Raw genomic sequence first — 19659 nt, forward strand, 5'->3', positions numbered from 1 at the left:
GCAAGGAGAATGATGCTGAATGATGCTTTCTTATATATTGAATAACACATTTAAACCCTCATTAGTATCATTAGTTATTTATTAGCTATTAAAAATGTATATTTATTTCAATTGCCTATTAGTGACAAATAAGCAAATTGAACTTCGTTGTTGCGATTAAAGTATTTCTTTTCTAAAATCTTAGTTCGCAGTTCTAAACCACTCCCTGTGGGATTGATATCTAGGACTCCATTAGAGCCCTATATTACTTGATACGTATACTTGCATTGATAAGTGTGACTTTACAATTACTGAATATTTATTACATCCATATTTATCTTATATTTTTAAGCATATGTAAAGTCGCCGGTCAGAACCACTGTGATGTTTTTGTTTGGTTCACTACAGAGATGTCAGGGATACCGGCTGATGTCACCTGCAACAGGCTGAACATGAGCCTCACCATCCAACCATTAAAGTAAAAGATCAAGAACTCAATGACTGCACTAGCCGAGCCCATTAGAGAGGAGGTGTTGAAGCTGCTGGAACCATGGTACATTCGGGAGGTGCAATATCCCATCTAGGTCAAAAACATCGTCATGGTCTAGAAAGCTAACAAAAAATGGCAGATGCAAATAGACTTTATGAGCTTGAACACTGCCTGCCTGAAGGACTGCTGCCCTGCCGAGGATCGACACCTTGGTGGATGCAACTGCGGGTCACTCCATGATGAGCTTCATGTAAGCTTTCTCCAGCTGACGTTGAGAAGACAACCTTTATTACTGCTGAAGGAGTTTTTTATTATAATATAATGCCCTTAGGTCTTAAAGATATTGGGACAAAGTATCAAAGTTTAATGGGTGTAATCCTCGGCGAAATAAATATTGAAGTCTACATCGATGATGTTCTTGTGAAAAGTTGGACAAAAGAATGACATATAAAATACCTATTAGAAACTTTTCTAACTTTAAAAAATGTAATATGAAGTTGAACCCTCTAAAATGTATGTTTAATGCCTCAACTGGAAAGTTCTAAGGCTTCCTCCTATCCTCCGAAGGCATAAAAGCAAACTCAGATAAAATCCAGGTGCTAGTTGACAAGTCGACTCCAAGAAACGTCCAAGAGGTTATCTTAAGGTCGGGTGATAAGTTCACAACATTCGTCAAAACCCTTCAGGAAAGCTGAAAGTTTCAGGTGGAGAGATGAGTGTCAACAAGCCTTTTAAAACCTGAAGGATTCTCTAGCTTCACCACCGCTCCTGTAAAGTTTAAAGTTAAATGAGTAACTCTCACGTGCTTGGGAGTGGGAGCTGAGGCAATTAATTTTGTGTCGTTAGGGAGGAATCGAGAAAGAAATTCCCAATTTACTATAGTAGTCGCGTTCTTCAAAGACGAAGGTCAGACATCCAATTATGGAGAAACTAACCTTTTCTTTAATTATGTCGACTTATAAGTTGAGACCTTATTTTCAGAAGTATCCCAACTGGGTGATTTCAAATCACCCGTTGAAGTTATTGCTTACCAGTAGAAAACATTCTAGCTGGCTGCTCAAGTGGGGAGTGGAGTTGAGCGAGTTCAACATCACATACATCCCTCAAGCAGCCATCAAAGTGCAAATTGTCACATAATACCTCACAAATTTATCAAAACTTGAGAGGTCGGGTGGAGAAGGTCAAAGCGATCAGCAGAAGTGGCTCATGTACGTGGATGGTGTCTCGAACAGAACCAAAGCGAGATTAGGGCTTGCTTTAATCAACCCTGCATGAGAACACTTGCACCACTCAGTGGCTATAGAGTTCAAGGTAATGAACAACCATGAGGAGTATGAAGCTCTGATTGTCAGTTTCCATCTAGCCTATGTGATGGGCGCCCGGTTCCTTGTTGTAAAATCAGACTCACAACTAGTAGTAAACTAAATAAATAGAATATTTGGGGATAGATATGAAGTAATGATAAAATACATCAGCAAAGGCAAGGTAGAAATTTAAAAATTTGCATGGTTCTGGATCGAACATGTCGGTAGAGAAAAACCCAGGTGGCTGACTTACTGTCTAGATATGTTCATTTGGGGAATGAAAAACCAAAGATTCTCAATCAAACAATTATCAAAAAACCAGAAGCAACAATGGTAGAAGGCGAAGAAACCAAAACTTTGGTGGATTCCTATTTCAAGTACTTAGAAATTAGAGAAATTGCAGATGAATTCGTGAACTCCATGAGATTCAAGTTCAAAACTGCTCGATACCTGCTGATTGAAGGAACACTCTTTTGGAAATCAATAACATCATTGTCTATAAAGTGTATAAAAAAATGAGTTGGAAGACATTCTTCAAAATTTTCTTTCTAGAGAATGCGGGAGCCACTTAGAAGGGAAGATATTGGCACAACGGGTCCAACGACAGGGTTATTTTTGGCCAACCTTGCTTATGGAAGTTGTAGCATTCTCTAGGAGGTGTGAGCAATGCCAAAAATATGATCCCTCCAACATCAACTAGCCCACAAACTCCAACTAATTACCAGCTCATGAGTTTTTTTTTTTTTTGTCTGGGGATTGTACATCTCGTGGCCATTTCCACCTTCCAAAGGAGTGTGTTGTTTCCTCCTGGTAATGGTGGGCTATTTTTCAAAGTGGATCGGGCCAAAACTCTAGTCTGAATCTCTGCGGATGAGTCAAAAAATTCATCTTGACTGACTTGATTTGCTGTTATGGCCTACCATTGGTTATCATCATAGATAATAGGATGCAATTTGCAGACAAAAAGGTTTAAAAATTTTGCCAAAATTAGGGAATAAGTCTCAAATTTGCCTTGGTCCATCATTTGTATACTAAGATAGGGTTGAGGCAGCCAACAAAATTATTCTCAACCTTTTGAGAAAGAAAGTGGAAGGAGCAAAGGGTAGCTAGGAAAATATCCTTTCATCCATTTTGTGGGTCATCCATGCAACTCCGTTCGCCACAATCGATCAAACGCTATTCATGATCTCACACAAAATGAAAGCCAAGCTGTCAGTATAATAAAACTATCGCATCCAGAGGGTCCTCTCGACTACAATGTTCAACGAAAATAATCTACCAAATTGGCTGGAAGCAAATAATGAGGGAACAATGCTTACATTAGATATTGCAAAAGAAGTATGAGCACTATTTTTTTTGCATCAGGAAGAAGTCAAGAGGAGAGCTGTCCGGTACTACAATCGGCACATCCGAGAGAAATTTCTCTCCTAATGATCTAGTATTGAGGAAGATTGATCCTACGGTGTAAGGGAAGACAGTCAGAATACTAGACTAACGTGAATTGGCCCTTACATCATCAACCGCCACACAGGATCTAAACCGTACAAGCTTAAAAACTATGTAGGGAATGAGATCCCTCAGTCTTAGAGCGGGGATAAGCTCAAAAAATTATTCCCATGAACTTGTCGCTTCTATTGTAACAATAATTTTAAATGAAATGCACTTATTCTTCCATTTCACTTATAATTAAAAAATTCTTATGTTGTTCTACAAAAATACACATATATAATAAACAAACACCTTGTTAATCAAAAATGAAAATTTTCAGGCTAGAAAAACACTCTGGGAATGGAAGAATTGCCTATCGTGGCACCATGGTCGGCCGATTGGGCATCAAATTAAAGACTACTAGTTGTGACACCAAGATTGTTTGGCTGAGCATAAAACCAAAGACAGCCAGTCGCGGTGCTAAGATCGTCCAACCAAGCCTAAAGTTGAAGAAAACCAGACGCGACGCCGAGATTGTCCGTCCGAGCCCAAAACTGAAGACAACTAGTCTCGGTGCTAAGTTCGTCCGACTAAGTCAAAAAGTAGGAATGACCAGCTTGGACACATAGATTTCCTAGTTGGATCCCAGCCTATTCAAAATATCTTCACACCCATATGAGATTCATCTGTTGAAGGATGAATTATCTTGTAGACTCATATTAGTACTTGCTAACTAACACAAGAGAAAACACTTAAAATAAAACCTTAAAGACAAAGTAAACTAGATGGAAGAAGTAAAGAAAAGCATCAAAAGTTTTCCATTCATTTCTTTGATGAAAATGGTGTACAAAATTTTCTTTAAATACATGATACACGTCGACTAAGCATGGCCAAGATGCACAAATATTTTCCAAAAGAAAAAACATATTACGAAAGGAGAAATAAAAAGAGAAAGTAATTAGAGGGCCAAGGTGGCTGTGGTCCCGTCGTAGCCACCATCTCCTGTCTCACCTAGATGGTTCACCCCGCTGTCTTTCTCATCTGAATCAGTAAATAGGGTGGCAAGCTGGTCCATGTTGGTTTATTTTGACTCCACAAACCTTTCTTCATGAAACGATCAATAGTCATGGCCAACCCAACCTGTATCTGCTCAAATAATGCGCCGACATGATCCTCCGGAGAAACCATCTTAACCATTTTCTCTTAGAACCTTTGTCTTCCAGTGTCAGGGTTTCCACGACCAGCTCATGCTCATTCTCCCTCAACCCCAACTCGTGGGTTATTTTTCCATCTTCTTCTTAAGATGACCAAGTTCTTCCTCAACCTTTCATTTGGCCGCAATCAGCTCCGAAACCAGCTGATCGACCACCTTCCTTTTCCATCCATTGCAAATAAGGGCCTTAGATTGAAAGTGGTCGATCGCCATGTGCGAACAATAAACCTATCGACAGTCTCCCTCAGGTTGGCATACTCTTTACCTAACAGTACAAAATCGAGGCCTTTTGACTGAACAACCTCCACCAAATGGCTAGGGTACTCAACATCCTCGACTTCCTCCATCAGAGACAGGTCAGTGTACCAGTCATTCTTAGAGTCTACCATAATATACCAGCCGCCAAAACTTCCTCACACATTGTTGTCCCCCTCCGTCAGGTTGATCCACCTCGTGGTGAACCCCTTTCTGTGTCATATGAGGGGGCGGTGATAAACTTTCATAAACAAGCTTTTTTCTCTTTCGGTGGGGAATCTCCTCCTCTCACACATCATCCATGAGTGTGTTGAGAGATTAGGGCAAAGAAAAATAGAAATCAACACTAATCCAAAAGAACACAGAGATTTAACAAGGTTCGACAAAGATGCCTACGTCCTCGGGAGCAGAGCGGTGATTCCTTTCAATATACAAAAAATGGTACAGAATTCAGGGATACCTCTTAGGGTTACAAACATGCTTATTTATAACCCCAGGAGTAAAACTTAAGTACAATATGTAATTACAACATTACCCCCGTACCGTACCGTGGGGCGTTGCCCTCACACTCCCACCCACATAACGTAACTTCCCGATTTGGACAGATTCTTCCTCTCTGCTCCACTCCGCTTTGTTTCGAAATCTATCCCTATATGGTATATGAGCCATACCATAATAAATTTCCACCTTGGCGAATATCCAGGCCCATAGGAGAAAAAAATACCTGGGAGTTACACCTGCACCACTGTGGGTTGGGCCACCATGCTTCTCTAGCAATTGCACACATTCAACAAGTCCAAGCAATGCAAGAACTTGTTGATAGTAACTGGCTTGGTTAACATATCAGCTGCATTTTCATCAGTATGAACCTTCTGCAATAGTATCTTACTAGAAGCAATCAATTCTCTAATCTTGTGATACCTGACATCAATGTGTTTGGTTCTCGCATGGTACACCTGGTTCTTAGCAAAATAAATAGCACTCTGACTGTCACAATACAAATGAACTCCACCTTGCTCAACACCCAGTTCCTTTACTAGCCCAGTAAGCCATAAGGCTTCTTTAGCAGCTTCAGCTACTACCATGTACTCAGCTTTAGTTGTAGATAATGCCATAATAGGATGAATTGTTGATTTCCAACATATAGGCCCTCCACCAAGAGTGAACACATACCCAGTTGTAGACCTTCTGTCATCTAAATCACATGCATAGTCTGAATCAACATACCCCAAAACTAAAAGATCATCCTGCTGACTGCCAAAATAATTCCATGTCCTACAGTACCCTTCAGATACATGAAAATACATTTGACTGCTTCCCAATGTCGCCTTCTAGGTTTAGCCATGTATTTGCAGACTTGACTAACTTGCAGACTTGACTAACAACATGAGCCAAATCAGGACGAGTACATACCATTTCATACATTAAGCAGCCAACTGCATTGACATATGGAACCTTTGCCATGTATTTGATTTATGTATCTATCTTAATATGTTGTTTTGAAGAAAGCTTAAAATGATTTGCTAAAGGAGTGCTTACAGGCTTTGCTTTGCTCATCTCGCTCATCTCAAACCTGTCTAACACTTTATCAACATAGCCTCGTTGAGATAAACATAATCATCTTGAGCCTTTGTCTCGATAAATCTCCATTCCAAGAATCTTCTTCATAGGACCCAAGTTTTTCATGTTAAATTTATGCCTTAATAAAGCTTTCAAACCAAGGACATCATTCAAATTCTTTGCAGCAATAAGTATATCATCAACATACTGTAATAGAAAAATAATAAAATGATCATCAAGGCTCTCACATAAACACAACAATCATACTCACACCTCTTGTATCCAATCTAAATCTTGTAGGAGTCAAACTTCTTGTACCATTATCTTGTAGACTGTTTCAACTCATACAACGATTTCCTTAACCTGCAAACTAGATCCTCCTGTCCAGGCTGAGTGAACCCTTTTGGCTGCTTCATGAAAATCCGCTCCTTCAAATTAACATGCCAGAAAGAAATTTTAACATCCATCTACTCCAAATGCAAATCCCAAATGGCTACTAATCCAAGCACTGCTCTGATTTCAGTATGTCTGACGACAGGAGAAAATATTTCACATAATGTATCCCCTTCTGTTGTGAAATCACTTTGCTACTAGTCGAGCCTTAAACTTTTTCCCTTCTTTTTCTGTTAATGTCGGTTTCCTGTTGTACACCCACTTGCAATCAATAGCATTCTTTCCCTCAGGAAGCTAAACTAGCCCCCATGTGTGATTTTTTTTGCAAAGAATCCATCTCCTCAACCATTGCACCATCCATTTCTCTTTCTCTTAACTAGTGATAGCTCCTTGAAAAGTGGTTGGATCATCACTGCTGATGAGAAGTGTATAAGAAACCAAGTTTTCATAACCCAATCTGCTAGGAGGCCTTATATTAGTGTGTCTCTGTCTATCTCTGGTTAGATTATAATTCTGCATATCATCTGGAATGGAATTACCAGGTGTTGGATTTGAACCTTCAACTCTCTCAGTTGTTTCTGGATGCTTTTCCAAATCCATCTTCATTGCATCTAAACAGAAACTATTCCCTTGCACCTTGTTTTGATTCTGTTGTAACATGGACTGTTCATCAAAAACTGCATCTCTGTTGATCACCATCTTCTTTGCAATTGGATCCCAAAACTTGCATCCTTTCACACCTTTCTTATAGCCCAGAAAGATTCACTTCTTGGATTTTACATTAAGTTTTGATCTTTTGTCTCCAGGTACATGCACATAAGCAGGACAACCAAAAATACTTAAATGATCAAAATTAACTGGATTAACTGTCCATACATCTTCAACGACCTTGCCACCTAACGATGCCCGAGGTGATCTATTAATGAGATAACATGCCATATTCATAGCCTCTGCCCAAAAACTCTTAGGAAGCCTTGAATTCAGTCTCAAGCAACTTGCCCTTTCAGTTAATAACCTGTTCATTCTTTCTGCCACAGCATTCTACTGTGGTATCTTGCACACTGAAAAATGCCTCTAAATCCCATGCTCCTTACAGAACTTCTGAAACTGTGAATTTGTGTACTTTATGCCATTATCGGACCTCAAATACTTGATCTTTCAACCAGTTCTGTTCTCCACCTCAACTTTCCACAGCTTGAATTTAGAGAAGACTTCAGATTTCTACTTCAAGAAATACACCCAAACTTTCCTGGGGAAATCATCAATAAAGGTAACAAAATACTGAGATCCTCCCAATGATGATTCTTTGGTAGGGCCCCATATATCAAAATGCACATAATCAATAATCCCTTCAATTTTATGTTTTCCTGTCATAAAACTGACTCTAGTCTGTTTTCCAAGAACACGGAACTTACAAAGATTGAGCTTGCAGTTTTTAACACCATGTAACAAATTTCTTCTATGCAATTCTGCCATCCCACGTTCACTGAGATGACCTAGACGCATATGCTATAGCTTTGTATAGCTTTGTACTATCATCATCTTTGTACTATCATCATCTGACTTCATAAAATGAACTCCACCTACAAATGTACTTTCCAACAGTTTGTAGATATTACCTGCAGTTAACTTTCCTTTCATCACAGTCGGTACACCCTTAATAATTCTAATGGTTTCCCTATCCTTATCTGTCTTAGGAATGAAACCATTTCTATGGAAAGTGCCCAAAGAAATCAAACTCTCCTTCAGATCTCGAATATGCTTGACATCACATAATGTTCTAACTGTGTCATCATACATCTTAATTTTGACTTCTCCAATACCAACAATATTGCAGCATCTATCATCACCTAGATAAATTGAGCCAAAATTAATTGACTTGTATGAAGTAAACCACTCCATGTTAGTTGTTATGTGATAAGAGCATCCTAAATCAAGAATCCATGCATCCGTGAACTGAGTTGATGAAACTGAAAGCATATCATCATCACTACAATCTAAATTGTCACTCTGCACCACATTTGCAGACTTCGATGATCAATCACCTTTCTCCTCAGTCTGCTTCTTGAGCTTTGGACATTCTCTCTTCATATGACCTGACTTCTTGCAACTGTAGCAATGAATTGTCTTTTTGCCTTTGGACCTGGATCTGAAATTTCACCTTCTAGAACCCTTATTCTCTTTCTTCCTTCCACGATACTGCTTACCCTGAACATATAAACTGTCACCATGAGAGCTTTCCTCTACATTCTGCTTCTGCTGGTTGTGAGCCAATAATGCTGCAGTGATCTCATCAGTGATCTCATCAACTTTTCATCAACTTTGATAGTTTCTTTTTCATATGTAAGAGTAGTCACCAGGTGTTCATAGGAAGAAGTTAGTGAACACAACAAAATCATTGCTCAGTCTTCATCCTCAATAGTCACATCAAACCATGATAAATCTGTGATTATTTGATTGAAACCATTAACATGTTGCACCAGATCAATACCTTCTTGCATCTTCAGCCCGTACAACTTTTGCTTCAGATACAATTTATTCATCAGAGATTTAGTCATAAACTGAGTTTCCAATTTCTTCCATATCTCTCCTGGAGATTTTAGATTCATCGCGTGATACATAACTTCATCTGTCAGGCATAGGCGTATAGTTGCTGCCGCTCGTTGTTGCAGTTCTTTCCAATCTTCATCCTCCATGACATCTGGTTTTACTGCCCGCAAAGCTTTCAAGGTTCCCTGTTGAGCCAACAGATCTTTTACTCTTATTTTTCATAATTCAAAGTTACCAGTTCCATCGAACTTCACCAACTCAAATTTTGCACTAGATATTGTCATTTGAAATTGAACCTGCAACAAATTCTTCCGCAAATTTCTTCAAGATCTTTCCTTTGTTCCTTGCCTTTTCGTGTCCTGGAAAATCCCTACGTTCACCGAGAATTTCCTCTTCCGCAGCAAGAATTTCCCTTTGTAGCCTGTACCTCCAACAAACAATCTACGTCCTTCTAATCTCTGCTCCAGCAAACCGCCTACAAAGCTCCAACAAAGGAAGGAATTGCTCCAGCAAATTGCCTGCAAGTGAAGGAGGGAAATTTCTTTTCCCGAACTGGTCCTCTAAGCGAGGGAATATTCTTCCTTCCAATCTCAAAATAGCTCCTGCAAAGAACGAAATTTTCTTTCCAAAAACTTGATTCCCTTACTTCCAATTTAGTAAATGAAATATTACTTCTCAGGAAAGGAAATATTTTTCAACTCCAACAAAGGAAGGAAATTTCCTTTCTTCAGCCTCTAGCAAACGAAATCCAAAGAAATCTTTCCTTTCCCACTCTGCGCACAGAAGGAAATCTTTCCCATCCAATTCTGCCTTTCACACCTCTGTCACATGCGAATGCGAAGCTTTGCAAAACCTGGTTTCTTCGCCTGAAGTGTCACAATCTTCTGCCTGGTCGCAGAAGAAGCCTCGCTGAACTCGCCTATCTCTTCACCTACGTCAAACCGCCGAAGTACGTCCGAAGAAACAGCCTCAAAACCGCTGCAAAAATTCTTCCTTATGCCAAGATTATTCTTCCTTGCACTAGAACCTTGTTCCGCTGAACTCCTCTGCACCAAGATTTCTCCTCTGCCCTAGAACCAGGCTCTGATACCACTTGTTGAGAAATTAGAGTGAAGAAAAATATAAATCAACACAAATCCAGAAGAACACACAGAGATTTAACGAGGTTTGACTAAGATGCCTACGTACTCGGGAGCAGAGCAGTGATTCCTTTTAATATTCAGAAAAGGGTTACAGAATTCGGGATACCTCCTAGGGTTAAAAACATGCTTATCTATAACCCCAGGAGTAAACCCTAAGTACAACATGTAATTACAACATTACCCTCGTACCGTACCGTGGGGCGTTGCCCTCGCACCCCCAACTCACATAACTTAACTTCCTGATTTGGACAGATTCTTCCGCTCCGCTCCACTTCGTTCTTGCGTCTGTCCTTGTATGTTACATGAGCCATACCATAACAAGTGCCTATTCGCCCGACAAGGATGCCACCTCTACTGGAGATTGTTGTCGAGTTGCGCTAGAGATGTTACCACTAATTTGGGATCCACCGAAGGTTCCATACTTTTGGGAGGATGGTCTGAAGACATTATCGCTAATCTGACGATTGATCTGGAGATTTTTATAGTTTCTGGTAGGTCCCAGGATGCCTATTCATCCCTGGTAGCACTGCGTTCCAAGAGAGGCGGAGTGTTAGTTCTTCTACCATATGACAGACACAAAATCTAATGCAAATTGGAGGTGGTAAAAGGCAAAACTCCCTCCCTAATTTCTCGTTCCATCAATGGGAGTGAGTCATCCACCTCTGAGACGTCAATCAGCTGAGGGTCATGGATTGCATCCTGAACAGATACCGTCTATTACATTATGAGCGCCACCGCAGCTTCAGCCTCCTACCACTATTCTTCCACCAACATAGGAAGATCCCAAACAGAAGTTGATGGCTTTGCCAGCCTACCCTCTAGTTGGGTTACCAATATTGTCTGGCGTTTCTTAATGGGAAATCTACGCTCTCTTGCATGGGACCTCTCCATGGGACGGTGGGAAAGTGAGTCAGATGACCCATTACATCCACAAGGTAAAGGTGTCTCACTTCTACTGTATGAGGATTCTCGAGACGCACGCTCTGAGAGGCATGGCCTAGACAATTTTCTTTCAGAAATCATCACCGAACTTGTCTGATTTGGAGGGGGAATTACCCTCCATGATCATTGACAATAGATGAAGGAAGACAATCAACACCAAGAAAGGCCAAGTAGAGTAAGTTTTTCCTCTTATTATCTTTATTTATAGGTATCTTTATGTGGAATCGTAGGAGTTTTTAATTATTACATTTTTAATAGTCATCAATACTAATAGTTTTTTTAAATTTAAGATTTTCTTATCCTTATCGCATATGTTGTTATAAATAAGTAAAAGAATTGGGGAACTTATATATGCACATAAAAATGTGTCCGCACGAATCATAAAAAAGCTGACGGCCTTTAGGAGAGATGACATGGCATCCTAGGACCCGTCAGGGACGAACAAAATCCAGGCCTAACTAGCCTGCTCCTACAGGGCAGAAGGAAGAAAATTTCTAGACAGACATAGTTCGACCATTCTTCTGAAAGTCCACCAGCATAAGACTCAGTGAACAAGTCCGACAGTTTTTTTTTGTAGTCGGGTCGGGTGATTGAGCCCAACTGGTTGGGTCTAAAGCTGTTAGCCGGAGTTGCCTGGTTAGTCCTTGCAAGCATAAGACCTCAAGATATAGCCTAAATGTTAGTTTCCCCATGTCCATAGCGATTGGTCGCCTGACCCCAAAAAAGACCAGGCGGTGGCCATCATAGGCTCCCGGCCCTATCAGGTCGGATGCCTTCACGGGGTCCCTATCCCATCTGCCATGCGTCTTTCCAGACTCCCGACCTTTTATTTATGTACTGGCCAAAATACGTCCATCATTTCTACGTATTCTTGGGATACATAATGCAATTTACCCCCCCCCCCCCCCCCCCCCTCCTTCATCCACAACTTGTCAATAGGGTGTTTCTTGAATAATGGTTATGCGATTTTACCGTCTATACTGTGCTTTCGCTCTCCCTTTCTCCTCTCTCTCTATCTTGTGTTCAAGTCTGCCGGACAATTTTGGATACCACAATGAGATAAAAAGAAAGGAAGATTTACATACATACCAATCAACTCCTATGTATTTACGTATCTAACACCTAAACTTCAATGTTTTACAGAACATGCCACATTACGTATGCATGAAAAGTCGTATTTCATTTTTTAAAAATTATAATTGTGTTATTGTTGGATGTGATATGAATGATTTGAATGATATAAATGTAAAAAGATGTTAGATAAATACAGAAGGATTGAGTGGTATGCATGTAAATGTCTTGGAAAGAAAATAGAAGAGAAAATTTTAATTTGATTAATACACACCTTGATTCACTGCAATGACTTCTGCGTTACTTAATATCTCAAATGTTTCATGGCTCATATTTCGAACATCACAACCAATAATTAAAGGTGCCTGCAATAATCAAGAGATGGCATGTAACAGGAACTCAAGGTGATGAAGTTTTTGATAAATCATAATGAAAAGCAAATAATAAGTCAATATAGCTCTTATTTTGATACTTTGGCCAGTGACCAAATGCTGAAATGCGACCGATACTCTTCAACTTTCATTCCACCATTTCCTACTTCAAGCATGTCTGGATCTGAAGAAAATAGGCACACTTTTTCATGCACAGGTATGATGCCATATACATATGTGTTAGATTCATTGAAACGTAGGAGTGGTAGGAAAATATTTCAAAAATATATTTTGATTTGTCAATAAATAAGATATCATTAAAAATAAATATTAAAAGAAGAAACTTTTAGACATTATTTGAACATTCACCATTCCATCCACCAGGTCCTGCAAATGATGCCCACTTGTTATTTTGGTCAGCGCGATCAGTCATGCTAAAAAATATCATAGAGAAACATTATGATAATTAGTGAAACTCTATACTTTTATTCTTGTTAGCAAAAAAATTATTATGATTTTACTTACGTATCCCAATCATCTTGAATATCATCCGTTGTTCTCCAACTATTCCCTACTGTTGATGTCCATGTTGCAGGGTGTTCTAGTCCCCTGAAATTAATGACATAAATTACATATAAATGGCTTCTAGCTAGCTAGGCATGCCTATTAAGCTCAACAAAACTTATTATGTAAGAAAAATATGTGCCCAAGTTAATCATATCTAGTCTTAGCATATCTTCCTATTATTTCGTAGGGTATGTTGTTTGATTCTTACTTAATGCTAGTTCACGATTGCATATTTTTTCCTTGTTTATGCACACTAAAATCATAAATTTTATGGTATATTCCATACACCTAGTATGAAAATATCTTATTATAAATATGTTTTATACATTTTTATGGCCAACCTCACCTTCACATTTTGAAGGACATCTTATATATGCTATTTTAAAAGAAATAATAGGAGTAAAACTTATATGAACATGGATGTACGATGACTAATCATTGAAATAAATAAATTTTTTTTCTTATCTTATTGTGATTTCTATTTCATTTTAAAGTTATTAACAATGAGTATTATCCATATCATTTTGAAAATTTATAAAGATTGAGTACAAATATGTTTTGGGTACTAAAAACAAGTGTGTGTATAGGGGTGGACAAATTTATACACACTTTATTAGAAAAAAAACATACGCACACAAGCAATAATGATTACTATAATTAAGAAAAAAAACTTGCAAAGAGAACATCAAACGATGAACAGAAGGGAGCTTATGTGATTTGATGAGATAGACTTATCTCAATGATTGTAAAGAGCATAGGCAAAATTAGTGGACATGATCCAAAAATTGTTAAGCTTACAGTGTTTTATTTTGCATGTTTTTTTGGACAAATATAACCCCCTTAATTTTCCACTTATTTCACTTATGCTCATGCATTAACTCATACTCAGCCTTCACATGTTATCCCTTATTTTTTCCTTCCCGACATTCATATTCTTGTCTTCGTGCCCTCACAAACTCATCTTTTCTTATTCTCGGGCCTTAATTAGCCACCATGTCTACCTTTTCTCATCTCATTATCATATAGAGGGTAAGTCCCCTTGTTGATCTCATCACCACCACCTTTGATTTTTGTTGATGCCTTGCCTAATCCCATGGCCTCCATGCCGATAAGGTATGCCTCTTCTTATCTTATTCTATTAAATTACATTTATTTTGCAGTTTACACTTTTTAAAATAAAATAATCTATAATATTTTAAATTTATTTTAAGAAAAATTATCTAATTTATGTTGATCATCAAAAAAGAGTTTTTATATGAAGTAATCATAATCAAATTTATCATCAAGTAAATATGATACAAACTTGGAATAAGGAATGAAATGAACTACAAACTTGGAAACAAGTCATACATATAAAGAAGTTAGGAAAGATTTATAACTCTACCACTATCAATGAGAGATAATTGTCCACTAATTGAAATAAAATAGTAAAGTGAGATTATTTACCCTAATTTATTTTTGTAGTTTTATCTTACTAGAACTCTTCTCTCTTTCTCTCTCTCTGTCAACTTAAACTTGATTCCTTTGCTAATTTTTTTCACCACAGAATGCATAAAGATATGTAATTTTGTTGTCTCCTATGTTAGAACACCGTGTTGTTTAATAACCTCGATGATAATTGTTGAATTTTTTCTTTAGATGACCTTAAACATAAAACACTCTTCCAACCTTTCACTAAATGATTCCAACTACCCAACAAAAAAACTCTGTATTTGATACCAACTAAAACAAATTTGAACCTCCTATCATTCCTTAGCCACTTCTTTGAGTTTTGTATCTATAACTAGTTGACTGACAAGAAGAAGCAATGCCCATCAACAACATGCAACCATTCTTTATATATATTATATATATATATAATGCTTAGAAATTAGAGGGTAAGTAAATGACCTTAGCTTGTATGAAATATACTTGCACAAGTCATGTAATTTTTAAGAATACATGAACAGTACGTGTAAAAAGCTCATGATGTAGCTTTTGAGCTTACAATCAAGGTAGGTGAATTATTTTCATACTTTAACAATACTCCACTTGGAGAATAAATTTCGATGTATTCTCTTATGAAAGTCATCTATGTGAAGTAGCAAATCTGATACAGCTGTGAAATTATACATGTCTTAGGTGCTTTAATCCTGCCATTTTTTTTTTGAAGGAAACAAACCTTGTTATTGTCAAACATAGAACTTTCAAAGCTTGCCTATTTAGGAAATCACAATATTCTTAGGTTTTTATTGTTGGATTTAACTCAAAAAGAGATATATGTAAAATTTTCTTATATCAATCCTCAATATGAATTCTCTAGTGTATAAAAACCCCTTGCAATTAAGGAGATTAATCCTAACTTTTCAATCTTTGTATGTCGTTGTCCCCTCCTTTTCAATTCATAGAACTTTTTGACACTTATCTTTAGTACCAATTATTATAGAAAAATTATGCAACAAAGAGCAATGATTATCACTGTAATGCAAGAAAACTAATGTGTTAAGAGAACATCATATTTTGGTGCTTTCTTGATTGTCCAACATCCATGGACTCATATAATGATAATAAGTTAAAAAAATAAATAAGGACCGTATACACATATTTACTCTAAAATATATTTTAAAATAATGTTTTACTACTTTTCATTTCTCTCTTTTTTATTATCTCACTTAGGCTAAGCATGATCCCCTACCAGTTATTCTGATCACATATAGAAGAAAGTCGATCACCTTACTAGTTACCAATTCTTATATGATAGATGTTGATTTTATATTTAGAAGATGACCACCAACTTTCAACTTTCACTTCTATGTTTTTACTATAATTTTTGTGGCCCCCCTAATAAAAATCTCTCAATAAGATAAGAACCAAGATAACTACTAACATCTAATCACTCCATATTCCTCTTTTTAACTTCCACTTCAACACATAGCTAAATAAATGAGATGAATAAGTGACATCACCATGCAACCATTTCCTCACATAGTACTTAGAGGTTCATGAAACAAATTTTTTGATCTTAGGTGGCATTAGGCGATACATAACATGTTTATAATAGTTAGGAAGAGTTATTACAATGAATGAAAGATGGATTGAATAAATTCAGCAGTAAAGAGATAGTTATAAAATTATCTCCACTTCCCTATAATATCTATCCCAGATACATTCCAAATAGTATTTACAGATGTGTTTAGAGAGTGTGCATCAGTGTTTGGGTGTGCATGTCCCAATGACATGAAACTATACATCCATGTCCACATCAATTGATGTATAAAAATAGGTTTGTAAGACTCTCGTGCATCTAATGCACTTGTACAAACAGCTATTATGTACGAAGATTTATGTGCTTGATGTATAGAATAACTACTTTTTATTGTAAGAAAATTACCATTCACATATGGAGAAGAATATTTTTCTACCCGCGTATTTCAATGCCTTACTCATCTTCTTGTATCTGTGCTCACACAAAACAAAATATAAAGAAAAACAAAAACATAAAATTGCTCAAATGGACAATCAAAGCCAGATTTCATGAAAAAAAATTTCATACAGATCTTGTCACGTGTATCTGATTGGATCCACCTAAAAATGACGTAAAGACGCCAATAACGCCCCAAAACATCACAATGTTATTTGCGTGGTCCTCCAGGCAGTGTTATTGGCGTTGTTCACGGGTATTATTACGGTGTTATTGTGAAGTTGTTTGGTAGGGGTCATTGGCGCTGATCACCGGTATTATTGCGGTGTTATTCAAGTTGTTTTGCAGGTTACTAAAGTGAAACTGCGGTACCAGTGGTATTATGATGTTATTGTGGTTTTATTAGAGTTATTTTACGATAACACCACAATAAGCGCCTTTTCGTCATTTTTTAGGTAGGTCCAGTCAGATACAAAAGACAAGTTTTTCTTGGAGTCCTGATGCAGATTTGCATCCACACTCCATACGAAAATTTTTTTCTGACTTCATCAACATTCATCGAATACATACCTTTTCTTTGGACTTAAGCCAAGATTGTTGCAATTGTCATATTTTAGATAATCAATTCCCTGAAAGACAACAATGATACAATTTACTATAATTACCAAATCATAAATTTCTTTCTTTTTGGATGATTATATGATTTCTTAAACCGTTTGCAAAATATAATTTACCCATAAAGCAAAAGTTCTCGCATCTCTTAGCTCATATCCAAGTGATCCAGGCACTCTTTTAGTGCATGTTCTCTGTCTATATATAATTTAATATATATATATATATAATAAACTGATTAATATAAGGTGAAATTATCAAATATTAAGCTTAATGATATCATAAAACTTATGAAAATAAATGGAGGGGATAAAATAATACCCTGCATCTCCATAGATTCCAAGTTTGAGCCCTTTTGCATGCACATAGTCTGCAAGTGCCTTGATACCAGAAGGAAACAATGATGAATTAGGTTGAAGATATCCCTGACAAAGGCATACGGAGGGTTATTAATATTCATAATTTCATCCTCAATTTCAAAAAAATAAAAAATAAAATTAATGTTCATTCAACATGAATTAAAACGAGCTATTTACTGTTTATGACAATCAAATTAAAATAACACTCTGTTTTTAGAAAAAAAATATTACATCAGGACTCCTGATGCATTTAGAGTCTAATGGTGGGGTGTCATTTGTCAAATGGGCTCCATAAATTTTAACACTGATCAATTCCAGAGTATTACAGTAGGCTCACTTTACACGTGACACCCTACTATTGGACTCCGAATGCAAATTACATCAGGAGCCCTGATGTGATATTTTCTTCTGTTTTTAAATAAAAGACGCATTCATTTTTACTCACCATGGAATCCCTATCAAACGCTCCCCAGCAATCATCTGAAAAAAAATAATAATTAATTAAAAAAAAACGAAAATTTGAAAAAAAAACAACACATAAGCAAATTAGTCCCTATAAAAGCAACAAATGAAAAACAAAACAAAAACCAAACCTAAATTTATGTAGTGATAACCCAACGAGGCAAGCCCGCTGAACACCATTGCATCAGCTGCAAAAGAGATGATGCCATCGTCCTCAAAATTACTCAGAAATATTTTAACATTAAATAGAGATAAATATATCATACGTCTATCCGTTTACTTGGCAGCTTTAAGATTGAGCTCATTTACATTAATCAGATTTGATTTGAATAAAAAATTACATATCTGACACCTAACTTCTTAAAATTCTTAATCAAATTTAAATTTCGTCTCACTGAATTCCTATGTATTTGCATATCAAACACCTAAACTTTAGTTGTTATATTTATACCATCCAAATCTTTCATGTCCCATAAAAATTATCACCATTTTATGTATGAAGAAAAAAAAGAAATACACATTTTCCTGCATGCATGGCTAAGATGGGTGGCTTGTTGGTACAACAGTCTCTCTGAAGATAGTAAATCTCCTCAGGTCACGGGTTCGAATCCGCCTTTGTGTAGGATGTGTTACTAGAATATTTAGCACACCTAGGGATAGTCGAGATTCATCTAATAACCTCCAGCTATTCCTTTTAAAAAATGAACATATATATATATATATATATATATGATGCCTCTCTGAAGGTTATAAGCTTCTCAGGTCACGGGTTTGAATCCCCTCGTGTGTAGGGTGTGATACTCGAATATTTAACACACCTAAAAATGACCGTGGCTCGTCTAATAGCCTTTGGTCATTCATATATATATATATATATATAGCTAAGATATTAAGATCCATATATCTATCAACAAAAAAGCCTCATAAAAGAGGTCATTAAACTACTTTTTCTTCATACTACCTGTTTCTTTGATAAGCGTCTCTGTGAGGTTGCACTTGAAATGATTCCAGCTGTTCCAGCTGATGCACATCAGCAGAAAACACATTTTCAGTTTTTCTTCAACACAAGTTGAACCGGCGGTTCAAGAACCAACTAGACAAGAGGCGGTTCATCTCCGAACCAAGCCGAGAAGAGCTTACTGCTTACCCCATTGGGGGTGTTCGACCCAGTCCGTTATCCAGCAAAGCCCTTCTCCGTAGTTTGACCGTTCGTTCGGAAGCTAGGCTGCTGCCTCCGCCCAGCTCCACCGTTCCCATGAGGAAGAAGAGAAGGAAACCGAGCCGAACCGGAGCCGGTTTAGAATGAGCCATGTTGGTTGTGAATCGGCTTCTGTTAGAGGCCAAGGGGGGCTTTCGTTTTACTGCAATTACTTGTCTTGCTTATAAAGCCACCAAATTTTTATTTCTATTTTAAAAATATCTCGGACACAGCATTTTTATTAAGTTAATATGAGTCGGTATGGTGTGCTTATTATAAAAGTAATTATGATAATGGTTCCTTATTTTTGAAGTAAATGGATCCCATCTGAGGGCACAAGGTTATGTTCGTTGTTTCTGATTT

General features: G+C 37.2%; 1 protein-coding gene across 1 annotated transcript in view; it reads right to left on the minus strand.

Annotated features, from left to right (window-relative positions):
- The window catches only part of LOC110021966 (alpha-galactosidase-like), a 38935-nt gene extending 19526 nt beyond the window's left edge, over positions 1–19409 (minus strand). Inside the window, exons 1-12 of the mRNA XM_020720705.1 lie at positions 19246–19409; positions 19060–19118; positions 18230–18286; positions 18082–18116; positions 17599–17702; positions 17400–17475; positions 17236–17294; positions 16636–16701; positions 13224–13307; positions 13068–13132; positions 12800–12882; positions 12602–12692 (exon numbers count right to left, since the gene is read on the minus strand). Coding sequence (XP_020576364.1) covers positions 12602–12692; positions 12800–12882; positions 13068–13132; positions 13224–13307; positions 16636–16701; positions 17236–17294; positions 17400–17475; positions 17599–17702; positions 18082–18116; positions 18230–18286; positions 19060–19118; positions 19246–19409 — 943 coding nt within the window. The remainder of the gene's footprint in view (positions 1–12601; positions 12693–12799; positions 12883–13067; positions 13133–13223; positions 13308–16635; positions 16702–17235; positions 17295–17399; positions 17476–17598; positions 17703–18081; positions 18117–18229; positions 18287–19059; positions 19119–19245) is intronic.
- Positions 19410–19659: the final 250 nt, after the last annotated feature.

This window comes from Phalaenopsis equestris, unplaced genomic scaffold (genome assembly GCF_001263595.1).
Source record: "Phalaenopsis equestris unplaced genomic scaffold, ASM126359v1 Scaffold000154, whole genome shotgun sequence".
Lineage (NCBI taxonomy): Eukaryota > Viridiplantae > Streptophyta > Magnoliopsida > Asparagales > Orchidaceae > Phalaenopsis > Phalaenopsis equestris.